This window comes from Schistocerca cancellata, chromosome 2 (genome assembly GCF_023864275.1).
Source record: "Schistocerca cancellata isolate TAMUIC-IGC-003103 chromosome 2, iqSchCanc2.1, whole genome shotgun sequence".
In the NCBI taxonomy this organism is placed as follows: Eukaryota; Metazoa; Arthropoda; class Insecta; order Orthoptera; family Acrididae; genus Schistocerca; species Schistocerca cancellata.
Window position 1 is genome coordinate 451031367 of NC_064627.1, and position 24007 is coordinate 451055373.

General features: G+C 38.7%; 1 protein-coding gene across 3 annotated transcripts in view; it reads right to left on the bottom strand.

Annotated features, from left to right (window-relative positions):
* LOC126161949 (phospholipid scramblase 1) overlaps positions 1 to 24007 on the bottom strand; it is a 157632-nt gene that overhangs the window by 13464 nt on the left and 120161 nt on the right. For 2 of the 3 annotated variants that reach the window (XM_049918129.1, XM_049918130.1), the window contains exons 7-8: positions 10290 to 10451; positions 3140 to 3248 (exon numbers count right to left, since the gene is read on the bottom strand). In XM_049918129.1, the coding sequence (XP_049774086.1) occupies positions 3189 to 3248; positions 10290 to 10451 (222 nt within the window). In that variant the 3' untranslated portion in view covers positions 3140 to 3188. Of the gene's footprint in view, positions 1 to 3134; positions 3249 to 10289; positions 10452 to 24007 lie in introns of all 3 variants that reach the window. The other variant, XR_007534976.1, reaches the window with a different exon arrangement.

Sequence of the window (24007 nt, forward strand, 5' to 3'; positions counted from 1 at the left end):
TGGGGGTGGAGTACACCTTCTGCTTCCAGAATGAGATTTTCACTCTGCAGCGGAGTGTGCGCTGATATGAAACTTCCTGGCAGATTAAAACTGTGTGCTGGACTGATACTCGAACTCGGGACCTTTGCCTTTCGCGGACAAGTGCTCTACCAACTGAGCTACCCAAGCACGACTCACACCCTGTCCTCACAACTTTGATTCCAGCAGTACCTCGTCTCCTACCTTCCAGACTTCACAGAAGCTCTTCTGCGAACCTAGCAGAACTAGCACTCCTGGAAGAAAGGATACTGCGGGATATGGCTTAGCCACAGCCTAGGGGATGTTTCCAGAATGAGATTTTCACTCTGCAGCAGAGTGTGGGCTGATATGAAACTTCCTGGCAGAAGAACTTGTGTGAAGTTTGGAAGGTTGGAGATGAGGTACTGGTGGAATTAAAGTTGTGAGGACGGATCGTGAGTCGTGCTTGGGTAGCTCTGTTGGTAGAGCACTTGCCCGCAAAAGGCAAAGGTCCCAAGTTTGAGTCTCGGTCAAGCACACAGTTTTAATCTATTTCACACGTTCTGCTTCACAGCTTCCATGATAAGAAGTCCAATGGTGTTAAGTCTGGGGATTTTTGTGGGAAATGACGAATTGCACTACCAATACAAATCTATCGATTCAGGTAAGCTGCAGTGAGGTACCTTCTGACAGGTAGGACCTGATGTGCAGGGGCACTGCCATGTTGAAACCACGGATGTGCTCGTATGTCTAGGGGGATATTTTCTAGTAAAGGAAGCTCCAGATTCTGGAGAATATTAAGATAGTGCAAGCCGTTCAACATTTTGCCATAAAAAATAGGACCTGTCACATAATCTCCAACTATGCCAGCCTCAACATTGATTGAGCACCGTCTCTGTGTTTAGTGATCTCACTGCCAGCGAGGATTTGCTTCTGCCCAGTAGTGTGCATTATGGAGATTGACTCCTCCCATGCTGTCGAAGTTTAACTCATCTGTAAAGAGAATGCATTCGAAGAAAAAGGGATCATGACGTATTTGCATATCGACCCATCGACAAAATGCCAGGCATCTCTAAGGATACCCAGGCTCGATTGCTTGGGTGATATGTAAGCGGTATGAGTGGAATTTAAAATATCTAAAAACTCGAGCTACTGTTGATCGAGGCACGCCATGCATTCCCTGAATCTGACGTGTTGAAAGGTGTGGATCTTCAGCGATGATAGCACAAACTCCCAGCACAACTGCCTCTCTTGGGCTTGTCTTTTGTCTCTGCCTTATCAAGGTACCTCTTTCTGCTCATCTTACCAAAGATCTACTTGTAAACTTTGTGGGATGATCAGCATCAGGACACCTTTTGACATACAATCTTTGCATGGTTGCATAGTTATCAAGACATGCACCAACAATTTTTATCATTCTCATTATTTTGAACAGCATATAATCAGCCATTTCGGACAGATTAGAGTCGAAAAATAAATTTTAGTGATCACTTTTACTATTAATGGCTTTCTTAGGTTCTTCCTTCAACAAAACATCCAGCAAGCATGTTGCAGGAGAACTGACTTAGTACAGTGTACACGACCCGTTTGTTTATGCCACAACGTGAAGCCAAAACATACAGTAATCAATTGCGATCTTTCACAAAATTACTTAGGTGTCTAATGGATATGTGTCTTTCAAGAGGGTGCCTTTACATATCTTGATATTGATGTAAATAATAAAATAATGAAATACCCCACGGTAATCTGGCCTTTTCAAATATGGAGAGAAGGCAGAAATGAAAGACGGGACTGAGAAAGTTGATTGCGAGACAAGGTGATTCAGATAAATTTTTCTCTTATGAGCTCCAAACATTCATGTGGAGAATAATTTTGCTTGTATGGATTTGGAAAAATTTCACTCCACAGAAATTCATTAGAGTCTCGGGAGACGAGATTGTTCTGAGTCCCACGAGGCGAAATTCATCAGAATTCGACGAGGTGGAATTTTTCTAAATCCCTTAACATTCATTTTTTTCTAAGTCCATAAGAGAAAAATTTATAAGATCGCGCCAGTCAAGAATCATTCTAAGTGAGCACAGCCGAGAAATTTTCAGAGTCTCCATAGGTAAAATTTCTCTGAACCCCCAGTCATGATTCCAAATTTCCCGACAATGATGCTTATTAGTTAGCCTCAAAGTTCCACCCTTCTCTTCTCTGATTGTGCTGCACAAGCACAATCCTGGTCTCTGATTCGGCACCATTCAAGTGGTGCACATTGGATTTCGCTAATGCCGATGATATTTGCTTTCGGGTTAATCTCTACTGAAGAATTTTAAGGCCATTTCAAGTTCATGAAAATTTACCAGTGGACAGAGTTCAGAAATCATACGAGATTTCCACCGAAGATTTTTCATGATCTAGCTTCATTCTAGAGTTATTGGTAACCTTGAAAAGTTACAATGAAGTGCCCCCTGGTCACAAACCATTGGTTTTTTTGGGAAAAAAAATGTTCCTTACAAACAATGCATATTTTTCAAGTAAAATACGAATATGGCATAACAAATTGGGGTTACCATTTGCAAAAATGAACCTGACCTTAATTTGATCTTGAAAACAGGGTTCAAGGTCATTTTGAGGTAACCATTCCATGACCCACTTCAAACCTTACAAATTTTACTCAAGACTTTTTTTTGCAAAATTGTGCTGCTCCAGATTAAAATGGGACACCCTATATACGTTACGTGCTTCATTTTCTCCTATTCACACACACACACACACACACACACACACACACACACACACACACACACACAGAGAGAGAGAGAGAGAGAGAGAGAGAGAGAGAGAGAGAGAGAGAATCCCAACACCATACTGATTAGTTAAGACTTTGAAGTACGGAATTTTTCCATAGTGTCAGTTTAGACAGCAGACCGGACTGACAAACAATAATAGGATAGTAACAAAAAGTCCATTGCATGTTAGTTCAAGCAAAGCTCTTTCATTAACTAGTACTGGTTACTTCCATCACTATGTGAAACAATGCCAGAAGCAGTGACACTTATTTATTGTGGCACAATGATTATGATCATGTTAGTTTTCAGAAGCATTGTGCATCCCAGATGCCTTCAGACACCTTTTTACGCAATATGACTTACTTTACCTTCAACTTGAGAAACTCTCTAGAAACATCAAAGTCTTCATTATAACGACTAAAACATTCCAGGGCGATCAGTTTCCTTATTACCACTCTTCTCAAAGAACATTACATCCTGCAGATATATCAAAAGCATGGAGTGAGGTCAAACCAACAAAATATGAATAACTTATAACAGTAAAGATATTAACAGAAACAAATAAAATTTGTACATACAATAATAACCCGAGAATGCAACAGAACAAAAGATTAGGGTTCAATCAACAGTCCCGATTCATTCCTTGAATTTTAATCTTTGTTAGGTCACATTCCGTTACTTCACTGGAGGTAAGATTTGAAATATTCAAGTACTGCAATATATCACTCAATACAGTCTTTGGAATGAATATTATGTATAATAAAACTCATTCTTAATTACAAGTCACTGTACAATGCACTATTGCATCTTAATGATATGTGACATTTTCTGCACATTTGTATGAATTACTTTGTTTCGCAAAATTAGTTCATCTTCCTGACTTTGCATCTTAACAGTGCACCAGTCATTAAAACCAGATTAAACACTGAACATCTTTTAACTCAAGCCTATGTTATATTTGTAAGCAGTTTTCTAACTATGCACAACCGAGATTTATTGAGCTAATGCTTATGATAATCTACTCCGATTCCTTTCCCACAATACTTCATTACACAAGTGCTCTAACAACATACATGAAGATATATATTATTAATAATTCTAACATGTAGATCCCCCCATGAACCATGGACCTTGCCGTTGGTGGGGAGGCTTGCGTGCCTCAGCGATACAGATAGCCGTACCGTAGGTACAACCACAACGGAGGGGTATCTGTTGAGAGGCCAGACAAACGTGTGGTTCCTGAAGAGGGGCAGCAGCCTTTTCAGTAGTTGCAGGGGCAACAGTCTGGATGATTGACTGATCTGGCCTTGTAACAATAACCAAAACGGCCTTGCTGTGCTGGTACTGCGAACGGCTGAAAGCAAGGGGAAACTACGGCCGTAATTTTTCCCGAGGGCATGCAGCTTTACTGTAGGATTAAATGATGATGGCGTCTTCTTGGGTAAAATATTCCGGAGGTAAAATAGTCCCCCATTCGGATCTCCGGGCGGGGATTACTCAAGAGGATGTCGTTATCAGGAGAAAGAAAACCGGCGTTCTACGGATCGGAGCGTGGAATGTCAGATCCCTTAATCGGGCAGGTAGGTTAGAAAATTTAAAAAGGGAGATGGATAGGTTAAAGTCAGATATAGTGGGAATTAGTGAAGTTCGGTGGCAGGAGGAACAAGACTTCTGGTCAGGTGACTACAGGGTTATAAACACAAAGTCAAATAGGGGTAATGCAGGAGTAGGTTTAATAATGAATAGGAAAATAGGAATGCGGGTAAGCTACTACAAACAGCATAGTGAACGCATTATTGTGGCCAAGATAGATACGAAGCCCACACCTACTACAGTAGTACAAGTTTATATGCCAACTAGCTCTGCAGATGACGAAGAAATTGAAGAAATGTATGAAGAAATAAAAGAAATTATTCAGATAGTGAAGGGAGACGAAAATTTAATAGTCATGGGTGACTGGAATTCGAGTGTAGGAAAAGGGAGAGAAGGAAACATAGTAGGTGAATATGGATTGGGGCTAAGAAATGAAAGAGGAAGCCGCCTGGTAGAATTTTGCACAGAGCACAACTTAATCATAGCTAACACTTGGTTTAAGAATCATGATAGAAGGTTGTATACATGGAAGAACCCTGGAGATACTAAAAGGTATCAGATAGATTATATAATGGTAAGACGGAGATTTAGGAACCAGGTTTTAAATTGTAAGACATTTGCAGGGGCAGATGTGGACTCTGACCACAATCTATTGGTTATGACCTGTAGATTAAAACTGAAGAAACTGCAAAAAGGTGGGAATTTAAGGAGATGGGACCTGGATAAATTGAAAGAACCAGAGGTTGTACAGAGTTTCAGGGAGAGCATAAGGGAACAATTGACAGGAATGGGGGAAAGAAATACAGTAGAAGAAGAATGGGTAGCTTTGAGGGATGAAGTAGTGAAGGCAGCAGAGGATCAAGTAGGTAAAAAGACGAGGGCTAGTAGAAATCCTTGGGTAACAGAAGAAATATTGAATTTAATTGATGAAAGGAGAAAATATAAAAATGCAGTAAATGAAGCAGGCAAAAAGGAATACAAACGTCTCAAAAATGAGATCGACAGGAAGTGCAGAATGGCTAAGCAGGGATGGCTAGAGGACAAATGTAAGGATGTAGAGGCTTATCTCACTAGGGGTAAGATAGATACTGCCTACAGGAAAATTAAAGAGACCTTTGGAGATAAGAGAACCACTTGTATGAACATCAAGAGCTCAGATGGAAACCCAGTTCTAAGCAAAGAAGGGAAAGCAGAAAGGTGGAAGGAGTATATAGAGGGTCTATACAAGGGCGATGTACTTGAGGACAATATTATGGAAATGGAAGAGGATGTAGATGAAGATGAAATGGGAGATACGATACTGCGTGAAGAGTTTGACAGAGCACTGAAAGACCTGAGTCGAAACAAGGCCCCCGGAGTAGACAACATTCCAGTAGAACTACTGACGGCCTTGGGAGAGCCAGTCCTGACAAAACTCTACCATCTGGTGAGCAAGATGTATGAAACAGGCGAAATACCCTCAGACTTCAAGAAGAATGTAATAATTCCAATCCCAAAGAAAGCAGGTGTTGACAGATGTGAAAATTACCGAACAATCAGTTTAATAAGCCACAGCTGCAAAATACTAACACGAATTCTTTACAGACGAATGGAAAAACTAGTAGAAGCCGACCTCGGGGAAGATCAGTTTGGATTCCGTAGAAATACTGGAACACGTGAGGCAATACTGACCTTACGACTTATCTTAGAAGAAAGATTAAGGAAAGGCAAAACCTACGTTTCTAGCATTTGTAGACTTAGAGAAAGCTTTTGACAATGTTGACTGGAATACTCTCTTTCAAATTCTAAAGGTGGCGGGGGTAAAATACAGGGAGCGAAAGGCTATTTACAATTTGTACAGAAACCAGATGGCAGTTATAAGAGTCGAGGGGCATGAGAGGGAAGCAGCGGTTGGGAAGGGAGTGAGACAGGGTTGTAGCCTCTCCCCAATGTTATTCAATCTGTATATTGAGCAAGCAGTAAAGGAAACAAAAGAAAAATTTGGAGTAGGTATTAAAATCCATGGAGAAGAAATAAAAACTTTGAGGTTCGCCGATGACATTGTAATTCTGTCAGAGACAGCAAAGGACTTGGAAGAGCAGTTGAACGGATTGGATGGTGTCTTGAAGGGAGGATATAAGATGAACATCAACAAAAGCAAAATGAGGATAATGGAATGTAGTCGAATTAAGTCGGGTGATGTTGAGGGTATTAGATTAGGAAATGAGACACTTAAAGTAGTAAACGAGTTTTGCTATTTGGGGAGCAAAATAACTGATGATGGTCGAAGTAGAGAGGATATAAAATGTAGACTGGCAATGGCAAGGAAAGCGTTTCTGAAGAAGAGAAATTTGTTAACATCGAGTATAGATTTAAGTGCCAGGAAGTTGTTTCAGAAAGTATTTGTATGGAGTGTAGACATGTGTGGATGTGAAACATGGGCGATAACTAGTTTGAACAAGAAGAGAATAGAAGCTTTCGAAATGTGGTGCTACAGAAGAATGCTGAAGATTAGATGGGTAGATCACATAACTAATGAGGAAGTATTGAATAGGATTGGGGATAAGAGAAGTTTGTGGCACAACTTGACCAGAAGAAGGGATCGGTTGGTAGGACATGTTCTGAGGCATCAAGGGATCACCAATTTAGTATTGGAAGGCAGCGTGGAGGGTAAAAATCGCAGGGGGAGACCAAGAGATGAATACACTAAGCAGATTCAGAAGGATGTAGGTTGCAGTAGGTACTGGGAGATGAAGAAGCTTGCACAGGATAGAGTAGCATGGAGAGCTGCATCAAACCAGTCTCAGGACTGAAGACAACAACAACAACATGTAGATTTGGGCAACACTGTTGAACTGCAGTCTTGCAGGCTATCAAAATGTGTTCACCATCTGGTATATCTAATTTGTGTCTACCTTAGTTTGCTCCTTTATACGCCTTTTCAGTTAGTTTTTTCATAATTTAAGATGTACAGTGGATGTTGGTCCTGCAGGAACTGAATCCCTGTGTTAATTTTTACATCAGCACATCTGGGGTGTCATTTTTCAGTTCTACAAAAAGATCAGTATTTGTCCAGAGCAGGGGCATGTACTGAAGTAAACATAGATGATAAACAGTTCAGAGAAGAAGAAAATGAAAGCTCTTTGAAATGCGTTGGTACTGAAGAATGTCAAGATTAGATGAGTAGATTGGATAACTAATGAAAAGGTACTGAATTAAATAAGGGAGAAAAGAAATTTATGGCACCAATTGACTACAAGAAGGGTTAGCTTGATAGAATGCATCCTGATGCATCAAGGTATCATCAGTTTTCTGGTAGAGGGAAGTGTGGGCGGTGAAAATTGTAGAGGGAGACCAAGGCTTGAATGCAACAGGCAGATTCAACTGGATGTAGGTTGCAGAACTTAGGCAGAGATGAGGGTTTGACATGATAGGAACTGCATACAACCAGTCTTTGAGCTGAAGACCACAACAATAACAACATAAAGAAACAGTAGGGGTTTCCAAGTTTATGAGGATGGTATGTAAAATATATTTTGTTTTGTATATAATCAATATCTTTTGTATTTGAGAAGCTACTTCTGACAGAAAACTGATTAACGCATATTGCAATCTTTTGATGACGTCAACATGAATCATCAACTCATTTTGATAAAGTAATGAAGAACATTATACTGCAACTTTAGCAATGTGATTTTTGATATTTTCCTTGAGGGAATTCACATTTTCTCAGTATAATACATAGTGAACCAGCTCTCAGAAGGCTGTGGCCCAAGAGAATAAGTTCTCTTCATTCTACATGTTAATGAGCAATAGTAGTCACTGCTCCTCATAAAGATAATTTGATCTGTCATTAAAACAATGCTTTAAGCATGACGACTCAGCCAAATGGGGTAGGCTTCTTACACCACATTTATCTCATGTGGTACACTGTTGTACAAATTTTTGAAAAGCTTAATGTTATGACAAAGATAATGTTTTCCTTTTATTTGCTAGGTCACAGAACCTGAAAATGAAGTTTAAAAAATGAAGTTGAAATTTACTAATTTGTTTTCATTTATAAGAATGATATTGCTTGTATCTCACACACTGGTGGTGGCTGCAGTAGAGCCTTGCACCTAATGCTGTTTGCTTGTCCTGGCCTTTTGGTGAAACATCCATCACTCAATGTGTGGCAGTCTACATGTTAAGAGTGTCCCTTTTTGTCCTGCCTCTGGTGTTGTGTTGCAGCAACATCTGTTTTTATCATCTAACAATATTCAATTAAATGATGACAGCACTCCATTTCCCATTCTACCTTTACTCAACAAGTGAAACATCCCACTGACCCACTCGCCTTGTTTATCACTTACATCACCACAATTGGGCTGCAAGTATGATGGCAAAAACAAAAGTTTAGTAAAGTGCTGAATTGCTGTTACTCATATGGGCACATTAGACCTTCCAACAGTTATTTTAAGTTTTTAGATTTCATGCTTCCCAGAAAACTATTTGAAAAAATCTTAAAAGATTCCTATGCTGTGTTCTCCTTTCCTTATCGCATTAAATCAAATTGAGTGTCTAACAAGTTCTCTGGTCTGTGAATCACAACCACACTTTCTTTCATTTTTTCGAAACTGAGCCTTGGGGTCTTTTGATGTAAGTATGCCAGTACGTAATTCTTCATAAATCCCAGTTTTATACGTAGTGCTTGAAGCAATATTTTGGTTGGCTGTATCAATGGTTCGAGCACTCAGTTTTTCATTCTAGGAGTTAATGAATGTTTCTTTGGACAACTTTTATGTGAATAGTGTACAATATTACTTTGTGTAGCTGGATTGCAGGCCTACTAATATGGCACACAAACTTTCCACTAGCATCTCACATTGTCAATCATGTTTCTCGTATCCAGATATATTTTTTGTATACAGTTCCCTTTGAAGCACTTTGATACCTGGCCACAGTGCTAGTGATTACATGGTAAAAACACATACCACATGATGATACTACACTGTGAGAATTCTGATATGCTCAAGCAGTGCTCCCAAATGCTTGTGCACAGAGCTCAATATTTAAAGATAATTGTGCTATAATGTTTACAATTTTCAAATTGCACAATTATCTTATTATGCATCTTAATGTTAGTTTTATATTTAGTGGTACCAAATTAATTTCCATGAAATTTTATGTGTTGAACAGTGGTGTACATGTGAATATCAGTCTAAAAGTTTCAAGAGTGCTGAGTTTATAATCCAATCTAATTTTGTGAAAGGTCAAATGATGTATGACCATTAGAATCAGTTAAATAAGGAGGGATCAAACCGTGATATTGAATGTTCCATCAATAGAGAGATTATTAGCGAAGGATACAGCCTCTATCATTTGAAATGAACCGTACTCAGTCTCCACCAGGCACAGGATCTTATTTTATTTTGACAACAGTATTTGCTAAAAAGGCAGCATGAAGAGACAAACACAGACCATCATGTATTTACACAGCACATCAGGTCTAGCCATACATGTTATTTTCCTTCTCTGGGAAAAAAAAACCCTTGAACATGCCTTGATTTGGGCTCTCAGAAGCACCTGTGACATCCCATCGAGTTATGCTGAATAACCTGTCTTAAAGAGGGAATACTGTGGGAGCTTCAGGGAGTGGCTGGAGATGGTACACTGGTGAAAATGACACAAAGAGACTACATTGAAAGACAGGATGGTCAGTTTACAAAAGAACTGTGACTTGCCTTACTTTCTCAAAACTTTCTGATTGACAATAATTTGTTATACTAAGATATCTTGCATTATATTCTGCAGTACTTTTTCTACTAAGCATCACGCCCTCAATCAAGGTATTAATTTTCTGATCTAATTCTGTAGTAATTGTTGACTCTGTCTTGTAACTAAAATATAATCTATGTTGATGTTATTAGTAAAACTTAACAATCTAACACAACTTTTGTTACTTACAATCAAAAAGCATGCTCCCAACATCACAGCCTTCATTTTCACATCAAGATCCATTGGAAATGTAATTCCAAAGTAATCAGCATCTGTGAATGCCTCTCTCAAAAGACCTGCCCATTGTTTCGATATTTTTCCCACTTGTGAGCTGCCATCCTTGGATAGAATCTGAAAGAAATTCATAACAAGGTATCAGCACCCAAAGCACAAAATGCAACAGACTTTACCTTATATCAGTCTGTGAAGTAAAGTCGTACAAAACTGGAAAGCCCTGTTTGGAATACAAACAATGGAAGGTGTAGAGGTAATCACTCATTGTATAGCTGAGGTCCTGAGCAGTGGACTAAACTAAGTGTTCAGTCTTGTTTATGGTCCTACCTACTGCTCATCCCACCCAATTATACTATGAGTACTGCATTCTTTGTTAAATGAAGTTGTGGTTTACAAACTGCTGACAGTCTTCTGTAGGTTTCTGCCTTGTAACTCCCAATTCAACACAGTGGAGCAAGAAAAATATCATTATGGTTTGCACCTCATGCATATTACCTCTCTGCGTGACAACTACATGTATATCATGCTGCTTGCTCAAATAATATCTAGTGTGGCAGTCAATGGTTGACTGTGGATTCCTTATTTTATTTTATTTTATTTGCATGTTTGGAAGAGAGTATAAGAGACCTGTATCTCAAATGCTGAGAAGAGACTACTGTCCAGACCAATAACATTGGGATCTGAGTGAGCAATTAAGTTTTGACAAATACTAAATACAATCACATAGTATGTATACACACATATGTATACAGGGTGGTCCATTGATAGTGACCGGGCCAAATATCTCATGAAATAAGCGTCAAATGAAAAAGCTACAAAGAACGAAACTCGTCTAGCTTGAAGGGAGAAACCAGATGGTGCTATGGTTGGCCCCCTAGATGGCCCTGCCATAGGTCAAACTGATATCAACTGCATTTTTTTAAAAATAGGAACCCCCATTTTTTATTACATATTCATGTAGTACGTAAAGAAATATGAATGTTTTAGTTGGACCACTTTTTTCGCTTTGTGATAGATGGCACTTTAATAGTCACAAATGTATAAGTATGTGGTATCACGTAACATTCCGCCAGTGCGGACGGTCTTTGGTTCGTGATATATTATCCGTGTTAAAATGGAGCGTTTACCAATTGGGGGAATGGTCGATATCGTGTTGATGTATGGGTATTGTGATCAAAATGCCCAATGGGCGTATGCTATGTATGCTGCTTGGTATCCTGGACGACATCACCCAAGTGTTTGGACCGTTCGCCGGATAGTTACATTATTTAAGGAAACAGGAAGTGTTTTGCCACATGTGAAACATCAACCACAACCTGCAACAAATGATGATGCTCAAGTAGGTGTTTTAGCTGCTGTCGTGGCTAATCTGCACATCAGTAGCAGGTAAGTTGCACGAGAATCAGGAATCTCAAAAACGTCGGTGTTGAGAATGCTACATCAACATCAACTGCACCCGTACCATATTTCTATGCACCAGGAATTGCATGGCGATGACTTTGAACGTCGTGTACAGTTCTGCCACTGGGCACAAGAGAAATTACAGGACGATGACAGATTTTTCGCACGCATTCTATTTAGCAGCGAAGCGTCATTCACCAATAGTGCTAACGTAAACCGGCATAATATGCACTATTGCGCAACAGAAAACCCATGATGGCTGCGACAAGTAGAACATCAGTGACCTTGGTGGGTTAATGTATGGTGCGGCATTATGGGAGGAAGGACAATTGGCCCCCATATTATCGATGGCAATTTAAATAGTATGTATGTATGCTGATTTCCTACATTATGTTCCACTGATGTTAATACAAGATGTTTCACTGCATGACAGAATGGCAATGTACTTCCAACACAGATGTCCGGCACATAGCTCGCATGCGGTTGAAGTGGTATTGAATAGCATATTTCATGACAGGTAGATCGGTCATCGCCCACACGTTCACCGGATCTGACGTCCCTGGATTTCTTTCTGAGGGGAAAGTTGAAGGATATCTGCTATCGTGATCCACCGAAAACACCTGACAACATGTGTCAGTGCATTTTCAATGCATGTGCGAACATTATGGAAGGCGAACTACTTGCTGTTGAGAGGAATTTCGTTACACGTATTGCCAAATGCATTGAGGTTGATGCATATCATTTTGAACATTTATTGCATTAATGTGGTATTTACAGGTAATCACACTGTAACAGCATGCGTTCTCGGAAATGATAAATTCACAAAGGTACATGTATCACATTGGAACAACCGAAATAAAATGTTCAAACATACTTACGTTCTGTATTTTAATTAAAATACCTACCTGTTACCAACTGTTCGTCTAAAATTGTGAGCCATATGTTTGTGACTATTACAGTGCCATCTATCACAAAGCGAAAAAAGTGGTCAAGCTAAAACATTCATATTTCTTTACATGCTACATGAATACGTAATAAAAAATGGGGGTTCCTATTTAAAAAAAATGCAGTTGATATCCGTTTGACCTATGGCAGCGCCATCTAGCAGGCCAACCATAGCGCCATCTGGTTTCCCCCTTCAAGCTAGACAAGTTTACTTCTTTGTAGTTTTTTCATTTGACGCTTATTTTGTAAGATATTTGGCCTGGTCACGATCAATGGACCACCCTGTACACATCCTTAAAAAACAATCCGGCACAACTTCTTCCTCTTTTACCCTTGCAAATTTTATTCAAACTGCTATGAGCAAGAGGAATTCATGACTTTATTAAGTAAAAATAAGCTGAAAAATGTTAGTTGCAAGTTTCTCCATTATTTGACACTGCTTAATCATCATCTTGATCGATTTTCTGATACTAATTCTGCAACCTTAGAACTGGGAATGACTAAAGCACTTCCGTTCAACAGCCAACAAAGGAAAACTGTTGGTGGTGGAAACGATAAATTCCTATTTACATCCTTTGTAACAGAAACATGTAAAACTTAGAGGTGGAAATGTTGTGGGAGAACATCAGGAGTTGTGTGTTTTAAAAAATAATAAAAATTTAAAAATACTGTTGTCTGAGAATGATAAGAGCAATACTTAATGCTCATTTCCAAGACAAGTTTATATTTTGAAAACATTAGTAATCTTGACTTTGCACTAACACTGAACATTCTCAGAAAGAATCTTTCACTCTGCAGATGATTGTATGCTGTTTCAAAACTCCTTGGCAGATGCAAACAGTGCGCCAGACTGGTTTGTGAACCAGGAACTTGCCTTTCATGTTTGCCACCGACTCTTGAACTGGGAACCTCGCCTTTCATGTTTGTCATCAGTTCCTGAACCGGGAACCTTGCCTTTCATGTCTGACACTAAGTTTGAAAACAATATACACTCAGCTGCTTAGTGGAAGGTTCATTCTGGAAACAATCCCAACCTATGGCTACGCCATTCCTCTGAAATATCCTTTCTTCCAGGAGGGCTAGTGTAGGTATAAAGGAGACTTTTTGTAAACTTCAAAAAATAGGATAGAATTACTGGCACAACTGAAACTGTGCTGGTAAATCATAAGTCATTACTAGGTATCTCAGTCAGCAACCATATTGCCTGCAAAAACAAGCTTCCAGGTTTGAGTTACGGTATGGTACACACCTTTCATCTGCTTGAAAGTTTTATAAGTAAAGTTATTTTTCAAAATTAAATTGCACCTCTTCAAGTATTTTGTGTTTCACAGCAAATTAAATAATGATTTATGAATATGGTATGTAACAGAATTGCACATTTCCTTTAATTTACAGGTTTACAAAAACTGCACTATTCTGCTTAAAATATATTATGTTTTTTTTCTGAGTGAAATAAAACAAGACTTTCAAAGAAAAATGCATGTATGAATGAGATGTTATTAGCCACAACTCCAGCTATAGTACTTCATACCTCATCACCAGAGATGGCTTCATCAGTAAAGAATATAAGATGAAATGTGGCAAAAATATAGCACTGTGTTGCAACATAACATTCCACACATATACACAAGTTTGCAAGTATACGCAACTGTAATCTTTGCTGAAGTATTTGCAGTGAAAGTACAGTTCTTGAACGAGAAAATTTTCATACAAGACAGAGTTATTATTATTATTATTATTATTATTATTATTATATTATTATTTAGCAACTGTGGATGTACATATATGGATCACATTCAAGTACATATTCGCAGTCAGTTTAACACAATAATTATTACATACACTATTTAATTATCAAAATATATCGTTTTTAAGGACTGGTTTTCCATCTGAGCTCTTGATATTCATGCGGCTGGTTCTCTTTTCTTCAAAGGTCTCTCTAATTTTCTCGCAGGCAGTATCTATATTTTCCCTCGTGAAACATGCTTCTAAATCATTACAGTTGTCCTATAGCTATTCCTACTCAATCACCTTTCACTTTCTGTAAATCTCATTTTCTTAAATTTTTGTAGTCTCTTTCAGCAGTTTCATTTGCTGCATTTTGATATTTTCTCCTTTCATCAGTCAAATTCAATATCTCCTGTGTTATCCAAGGATTTGTACTAGGCCTCGTATTTTCACCTATCTGATCCTCTGCTGTCTTCACTACCTCACTCTCAAAGCTATCCATTTGTCTTCTACTTTATTACTTTCTCCTGTTCTATTCAACCATTGCCTAATGCTCCCTCTGAAACTCTCAACAACCTCTGGTTATTTCAACTTATCCAGGCCCCAACTACCTAATTTCCTACCTTTTTGCAATTTCTTTGGCTTTAATCTACAGTTCATAACCAATAAATTTTGGTAGGAGTCCACAACTGCCTCCGGGTAGTTCATGCAGCAATGTTGAGCATCGTGCTGTGGTGGTGTAATGGTTAGCATTTCTGCCTAGCAAGCAAGAAGACCTGGGTTCCAGTCCAGGCCACAGCACAAATTTTAATTCATTTCTTCTGCTTCGATCATTATCGCAGATCGTGAAGAGACTTAAATGTCACAGGGAAACATTTAATTATAAGACTTTCCCATTACGTCCAACGCTGGGGTGCTATTCCAATGTCAGAGTGCCCTGGCAGTAATGACAATGTAAGGGACAATGCTCAGAGATCTGAATGGGGGAGTATTTTAGCTCTGGAATATTTTACCCAAGAGGATGCCATCATCGTTTAGCCACACAGTAGAGCTGCATGCCCTTGGAAAATATTATGACTGTATTTTCCCCTTGCTTTTCGGCTGTTCACAGTACCAGCATAACAAGACCGTTTTGGTTGATGTTACAAGGCCAGATCAATCAATCATTTAGACAGTTGACCCTGTGAGTACTAAACAGGCTGCTGCCCCTCATCAGGAACCACATGTTTGTCTGTTCTCTAAACAGATACCCCTCTGTTGTGGTGTGCAAAATGTATGAGACAGGTGAAATACCCTCAGACTTCAAGAAGAAGGTAATAATTCTGGTTCAGGTGCTGACATTTGTGTAAATTACTGAACTATCAGTTTAATAAGTCATGGTTGCAAAATACTGAAATGAGTTCTTTAGAGAAGAAGACTGGAAAAACTGGTAGAAGCTAACCTCAGGGAAGATCAGTTTGAATTTTGGACAATTGTAGGAACGTGCAATGCTATACTGACCCTACGATTTATCTACGAAGATATGTTAAGGAAAGGCAAATCTATGTTTATAGCATTTGTAGATTTAGAGAAAGCTTTTAAGAAAGTTGACTGGAATCGTCTCTTTGAAACTCTGAAGGTAGCTAGGGAGCAAAATGCTATTTACAGTTTGTACAGAAATCACATGGCAGTTATAAGAGTCGAAGGGCATGGAAGGGAAGCAGTGGTTGAGAAGAGTGTGTGACAGAGTTGCACCCTATACCCAATGCTATCCAAGCAAGCAGTAAAGGAAACCAAAGAACAATATGGAGTAGGAATTAAAGTCCAGGGAGAAGAAATAAAAACTCTGAGGTTCACTGTGATTCTGTCAGACACAGCGAAGGACTTGGAAGAACCGCTGAACGTTGTGGACAGCATCTTGAAAGGAGCATATAAGATGAAAATTAACAAAAGCAAAACACGACGAATGGAATACAGTTGAATTAAATCACTTGATGCTGAGGGGATTAACATGGAAACAAAACACTTAAAATAGTAGATGAATTTTGTTATTTGGGCAGACAATGGCTGAAGTAGAGAGGATATAAAATGCAGACTAGCAATGGCAAGAAAACCTTTCTGAGTAAGAGAAATTTGTTAATCTCAAATATAGATTTAAGTGTTAGGAAGTATTTTCTGGAAGTATTTGTCTGGAATATAGCCATGTTTGGAAGTGAAACATGGGCAATAAACAGTTTAGACAAGAAGAGAATAGATGCTTTTGAAATGCAAGGATGTAGGTTGCAGTAGTTATTCAGAGATGAAGAGGCTCACACAGGATGGAGCAGTGTGGAGAGCTGCATCAAACAGGCTTTTAGACTGAAGTACACGACAACAACAACAACAACAACACAATTTTTAAATACGATAACATCATATATAATAACACATTTTGTACATCCTTGACAACCTATCTACACACATTCAATTTCTATTTTACCATACATAAGAACACATCTTGAATTTATTCTCTCTCTATCTATGCACCTTTTAATTTCATTGCATTGAATGCTAATTTCCAATTTTTTGCATTTAGTGTTAGTTATTGTTTCTACAAGGATTAGTTTTATTGTTTGCTTAAATTTCTCTTTAAAACTAATATTTGAAATATGAAATGGTGAACAGTTGTAGAACTTTATTGTCATATAAGCACTAATACTTTCAAGTTTAGCTGTGTATGTTGCAGAACTCTTAACATTATACTGTTTCTGGTAGCATGGTTATGTATATCTTCATTTTTATTGAACTCGTATGTATATTCCCATGCAAACAGTAGTATGAGGGTAATCCCAAAAGTAAGGTCTCCTATTTTTAATAAGTACGGAACTCTGTTTGTGTGGCAGTTGGTCACACTGTTATGAAGATTGCTTCAAACGCTGTGTGTAAACATGTGCACGCCGCGCTTAGGCGCTCAGTCTTGGCTTCGCAGCTGTTGAGAATGGAGCTCCCATTGGATGTTACCGCCAAGTGCGAACTGCGCGTAGTTATTTGGTTTTTGAATGCAAAGAGCACTGTGCCAATTGATGGAAGTGTATGGTGAGTCGTGCATGGATGTCAAAAATGTTCATAAGTGGTGTAGAGAGTTTGCAGCTGGTCAGACCGAAATTCACGATGAACAAAGGAGCGGAAGACTGTCAATTTCTGAGGAGACAGTGTTGAAGGATGAGCAAAGCATGCGTGAAGATCAGCGAATCACACTGGATGATCTCTGCACGTTGGTTCCTGAGGTTTCCTGAAGCACCACTCACAGAATTTTATCGGAAACATTGAACAACTGGAAGGTGCACACAAGATGGGTGCCATGCATGCTGACTGAGGACCACATGCAGCGAGTTGATGCTTCCCGTGCATTTCTTCACCGCCTTGCAGTCGAACAGGACAACTTTCTGGACTCAATTGTCATGGGTGACGAAACCTGGGCATACCACTTTACACCTGAAAGAAGAAAGGTGAAAGAAGAGGTTCATAACTTTCTGAACAGCATGGCGGAGAGCTGGTATGACACGGGCATGCAAGAACTGCCACAGCATCTACAAAAATGCATCAACAGAAATGGTGATTAAGTCAAAAATAGCTAAATGTTCAACCTGTAAACTGAAGTACATCATTGTAAAAATAAACAGGTCTATGTACTTATAAAAATAGGAGAGATTACTTTTGGGATTACCCTTGTATTATACTGTAGAAACTTATACTGTAAAATGGTCTTTTGAATAGATGCCTACAGCTATTTGCTCTTCTAGAATTAGCCATTATTCTGATGGTTATCTTTTGCAGTTTGGAATTTTTGTTTGCATCACTCGACTGACCGCATATTTGTATTCGATAGTTAATGATAGCACTGAAGTATGAGAAATAATAACTGATATATTGATGCTTTATCTGTAATTATTAACACCAATACACAGCACAAATATGGAGTTCCAACAAGATCATTTTCATGTTTTTACTAAGTGCTGTGACACTGATGAAAGTTTTATTTCAATACAGTGTTATGGTCACATAATAAACTAGCCTCAAGAGTAGTTGATCAATATAACTGATCAGTGGAGCATATCATAATGTGTTGAATAGATCACTATTCAGTTTTTATGGAGATGATATTTTATACCCAACAGATGTGGCTGCTGAATGTATATGTTGTAATACAGGTGAGACACATAAAGCAAAGATATCAGAGAGATGATTTACCATAATCTTTGCACACAATGCTGCACATTTAGATGATTTTTCTTTAAAAGAGTGTTTGATCTGTTATTCTCATAGCAGTATATTTTATGATAGAATGTTGCCATACTAATTGTTCGTCTTAAGACGACTCTCATCTGAGGACTGACATAAGTAGCTATTTTGATAGGAATATAACATCTCCAGACAGCACCAACAACAGTCTTCAGTGTACCTACATGTATGTAAACAAAAGCACGTGGAGTTTAAGTCCCAGAAATGTTTTATGTAGTAGAATTTAAAATTGTTGAAATTTACTGGTATGTTCAATGAAGATACTCTTAGTACACAGCTAAGGTTGACAGCAATTAGAATTTGTTGTATATGTGTTAGAGTTAATACACTATCTTCCAACTCGAATGAAAATGGCAGCTCCCACCAGCCACCACACCGATACAGTGAGAGTAGTCTTAAGAATGAACAAGTAGGCCTAATAAATAATGGCATACATCTAGTTTTATTAGTTACATAAGAATATTACTTAATTACTTGTTGTTTCCAAGTTACCAGAACAAAATCAATCCTTGCTGTTGTAAAATTGACAACAGGGATACAGAATGTTTTGGTGGCTACGTCTGCTGGTAAAGCTGGCATCTAATGTAACAAAAATCAAATTTGCATACTTTTTTGTGGCACAGGACCTGTGATTTTCTATAAGACGGTGAATAAAATACATTCTGCGAAATTATCACAAAAGTTTAACATGCAGCCTTTTTTGTTTTGTGCACAATGCTGAATGCATTTTGAATGGCTTTATAATATTTCACTACCTAATATTTTTCCCACTTCAGGCAGCAGAGCTCCAGCTTATGACAGCATGTATCTTCAATTAGTACATAGAAAATTATGGATCTTCTACACTGTATCAAAACAAAAGACTTTGATGTGGATTTTGAACCCTGCCAGAAATTTGGAAGGGATCAGATTTACCAGTAATGACTCCTCAGCTAGTCTGGTGCCCTATTTGATGAAGGAAATAATGTAGATAAATGACATTGTGAAAAAAAGAAGTAGGGTTATACGACACTGTTAAGTGGGAGACTGAAGTTTCAATGTGTAGCATGAATCATGTGTCTCCTTTTTAAATGTTTACCATACATGACAGTGATAAGTACGTGTAGACTGTAGTGTCTGAGATGAGGACATGGAGCAATTAGCCAAACACCACTGAACAGTACCAAGGGAGCTACTGAGCTTAATGTCTCAATTCAAAGATGGAATGTCATCAAAATTGATTTGGTAACAGAACCCACATGGCATAACTGTAGAAATATCTAGAATAGGCTCATACAAGAATTGTCCTGGTGGGCGCAAGGCAGGGTAGCTCAGCACCCCGTGTGTGTTGCTAATGTCGGCATAGGAGCAAGAGAGAGTTGTGGAGCGAGTGTAACCACACAGCACTGCTCTGTGCTGGACTGTCCAACAGTCAGATTCAACATAAACAAAATAACAGAGGAAGCGCACTCTGTAAAAGTGGTCAATGAGTGGTAAAACAAGCAAACCATTTATTAGTTAGGTAACAATTAGGGTTTGTGTGGCAGAATTACTACGCAAAGCTTTAGAAAACAATTTCCAAAACAAGAATCAAAGAACGACTTAGAATTTTTCTGAACTACAGGCTGATTCTATTAGTATTGCACATGCATACTAGTCATATGTACACTAGGTGTCTTCTGAAAGATATATCAGTTTCTTAAATGAACTGGAGTCATAAACATTCTATTTTAGAAATAATTTTATGCAAAGGATACACAGTCTCATTCTTACTGTCGGTTGTTGCAAGTAAATATTTTTTGTTGTACTTCATGTTACAGGTTTTTGTATCCCTTTTCAGAGTTTAGAAATCAGATCCTTAGTTTGCTGTTTTGTACACAATAATTTTAATTGACCAAGTTTGAAAACTTATTAAAAAAATAGAAATAAGGTTATAAAGAACTTTAATCCTTACAGTCAATATTGTTAAAGAAGACAACTAACATTTTACAAGTTTTTCATTTTCAAGGCAATGACTTTGTCTAGGTTTGGTACAATATTGCGGGAGATTGCTAACCTCAAAGAAATAGCCAAATTTTTATTGCTAAGTAGTGTACAGCTCTTAGTTTCAGCAATCTTTAAAAGGGGGAAAAAGCACTCACAAACATATGTGGAACCAAACATTGAGAGAACTTTGGCCACTTGCTTGGGTAAAAGAGGATACTTTTCTTGTGGAAAACAGCTGTAAAAGTCATCCGAAGTTTTACACATAAGAAAGAGGTCTTTCAGGTGGATGCCACACTGCTGGTCAATCAGATCTAGTTGAAGCACTTATGAGACATCCTCTGCCCGAAGGGGAAACAGGCAAACCTCACTTATCTCCAAAAATCTCTTTTCAAACTCTTCTTGTAATCCACAAATGATCTGAACATAATCTGAAAAATCCACATTTTCTTTAACACTGTCTAATGCAGGAAAGTGTCCACAATTCTCCTCACACAACTGTTTTTCCCACAGAATAGTGTTTTTTTTTTTAAATGCTCGAGTCATCGGTACTAAAACAACAGCAGAGTGATTTTCACCTAGGAGTGAAATATTTAAAGTATTTAAATGACCAGTTTGATCACTCAAAAAAGTCAAATTCATCACCCACTTAGGATTATGAAGTAATTCTTCTGGATGTCATTTCATTTTCAAAAAAGTATTGATTTCATCCCTCAAGGAGAAAAACCGATGAAGCACCTTCCCTCTGCTCAGTCATCTTACTTAGGTGTGGTAGGGGATGTCCAGGTATTCTGCTTCAAAATCAGCCAGAATTTCTTTAAATTGGCAATGGTGAGTCCATGCAAGCGAAGATAATCAACCATTCAAACAACTGTGTCCATAATATTTTTTATGTTGACAACCTTCGCACAAACTGCCTCCTGATGAATCAGACAGTGGACTGCCATGAATAAGGAACAGCTGACTTCAGGCATTTTTGACCTGGCATAACCCAGGAATCCAGTGCGTATCCCTTGTATCATATAAAGTTGATCGTCGGTAAAGCAGATGGCAGACTGAGATTCATTGGAAGAATCCTAAGGAAAAGCAATCAAAAAAAGGAAGTAAGTTACAGTACGCTTGTTCACCCACTGCTTGAATACTGCTCAGCAGCGTGGGATCCGTACCAGATAGGGTTGATAGAAGAGATAGAGAAGATCCAACGGAGAGCAGCGCACTTCGTTACAGGATCATTTAGCAATCGCGAAAGCGTTACAGAGATGATAGTTAAACTCCAGTGGAAGACTCTGCAGGAGAGACGCTCAGTAGCTTGGTACAGGCTTTTGTTGAAGTTTCAAGAACATACCTTCACCGAGGAGTCAAGCAGTATATTGCTCCCTCCTACGTATATCTCGCGAAGAGACCACGAGGATAAAATCAGAGAGATTAGAGCCCACACAGAGGCATACCGACAATCCTTCTTTCCATGAACAATACGAGACTGGAATAGAAGGGTGAACCGATAGAGTTACTCAATGTACCCTCCGCCACACACCGTCAGGTGGCTTGCGGAGTATGGATGTAGATGTAGATGTAGATGTAGGGCAGGGCTCCATCTGTTGTTACACTGGTCAGGCATTCCCATTTTAAACCCATTAACTTGAACACATTTTCCATGGCTAGAAAAATATCTGAACCCGTGGTCTAACATTTCTGATGACTAAGGATGTGTGAGTGTAAGTGCAAACTCCCCACTTCTCTTACACAAGTTGACTTAGTTGAGAATGCTCAGCCGATCTTCTTCTCTGGATAGCCGGCTTCTGGAATCTCTACAAACTTCTTCTCCGAAGAATGATGCTAGTCACAGGAACCTTTAAGACACTCTATCTCTCTCTCTCTCTCTCTCTCTCTCTCTCTCTCTCTCTCTCTCTCTCTCTTTGTGAAATAATGAGGTACTCAAATAATACTTCTCAACAACTATCGGTATATCTGAACTTCCACAAAGAACAAAATACACACTTCTCACATAAACAATTGACTTCTTGTAAGTCACCCGTGTCATCTCACATTAGAAACAATTAAGTTACATTTACAACAGAGTTGGCTTTATAACCACGAATCTATTATACAGGAATCGTACACACGTCTTGCCTCTAGCAAGTTCAAGTTAAAAGTTACTAAAAATCTTTTTTCACTCAATTGTTCTTTTGTGACTAACAATAGTCACAGTTACATAACAACACAAAATAACACAGAAGTTCCTTGGTGCTGCCATGTGCCTTCATTATGACTTCCATGGACTGACCGACAAGTACTTGTCGGTGCTGTTCGATCGCCGTGTCTACCGTCTTTGTATGACAAACTTCAAACCTGCACACACAGACAGGTGACACGCAGTAGATAGGGTTCCTTTCTCCCACTCACATCTAAAATATCGTGTGTTCGAGATGGTAGAAGGCCGAGTGATTCTAGTATATGCACAGAAATTCTCAAAACACTACGGTGGTTGTGTCTTTTAATGGTATAAGGTCGAGAAATTCTTTGGCGACACACAGATTGTCGTTGACACTCCGAATGAATATGACGAGCTGTGTCCACAATGTCCCTGGACTCATCAAGAGCAACAGAAAATGAAAGGAAGTTTGTCGCTCTCTCCATTAACTGCTGTTCCATATCTGAGGCCATATCCTCGACTTGGCAAGCAACACTTTGAGATGAAAGAGCTATATTTTTAAAATTTTTCCGTGATGTCTGTTAGACAAATATATGCTGCCAAGTCAACCAGGCAATCTCTGATGAGATTCTCAGCTGCAAAGGGTTTCCCTGCTTTCGCAATTCTCAGCAAGCATTTGTAACTTACACACAAACTTTGCCCACCTACTTTCTGCTTCTACCATAGCAAAAGAAAACCTTACAACTTTACAATTTTTCTCCCAGTTCCTCTGAAAAGCGGTCATAGACACTAGCAAGGACAGCAAAATGTGGTTGCAAAATAAATTTTTATCTATTGGAATACCTGTGTTTTAATTAACTGAAAACATTGAGCAAACTATAATATTGGCATTTGTGCACCTGAATAAGTATTAAGGAGAATAAAGGACATTTTACTAATAACTTATTTGCACATTCAAGAACAAATAAGAATTTACAGCGAACACAACAGAATAATTAGCACACACAAAGAGTGTTGGACAATGCCAAAGAGGTCTATTTTACATAGTGCACTTTGCGCCGTCACACACGAAATATGCTGTTCACACAATTCCAACACCCCTCCTTGAACTTATATTTTGTGTGTTGCTTCCACAAGACAAACCAAATAGTCCCACAATCTTCTCAAACTTCTCCCTTTCCAAGGGTTTGGTCAGAAGGTCAGCTAACATGTCTTCTGTGCGCAG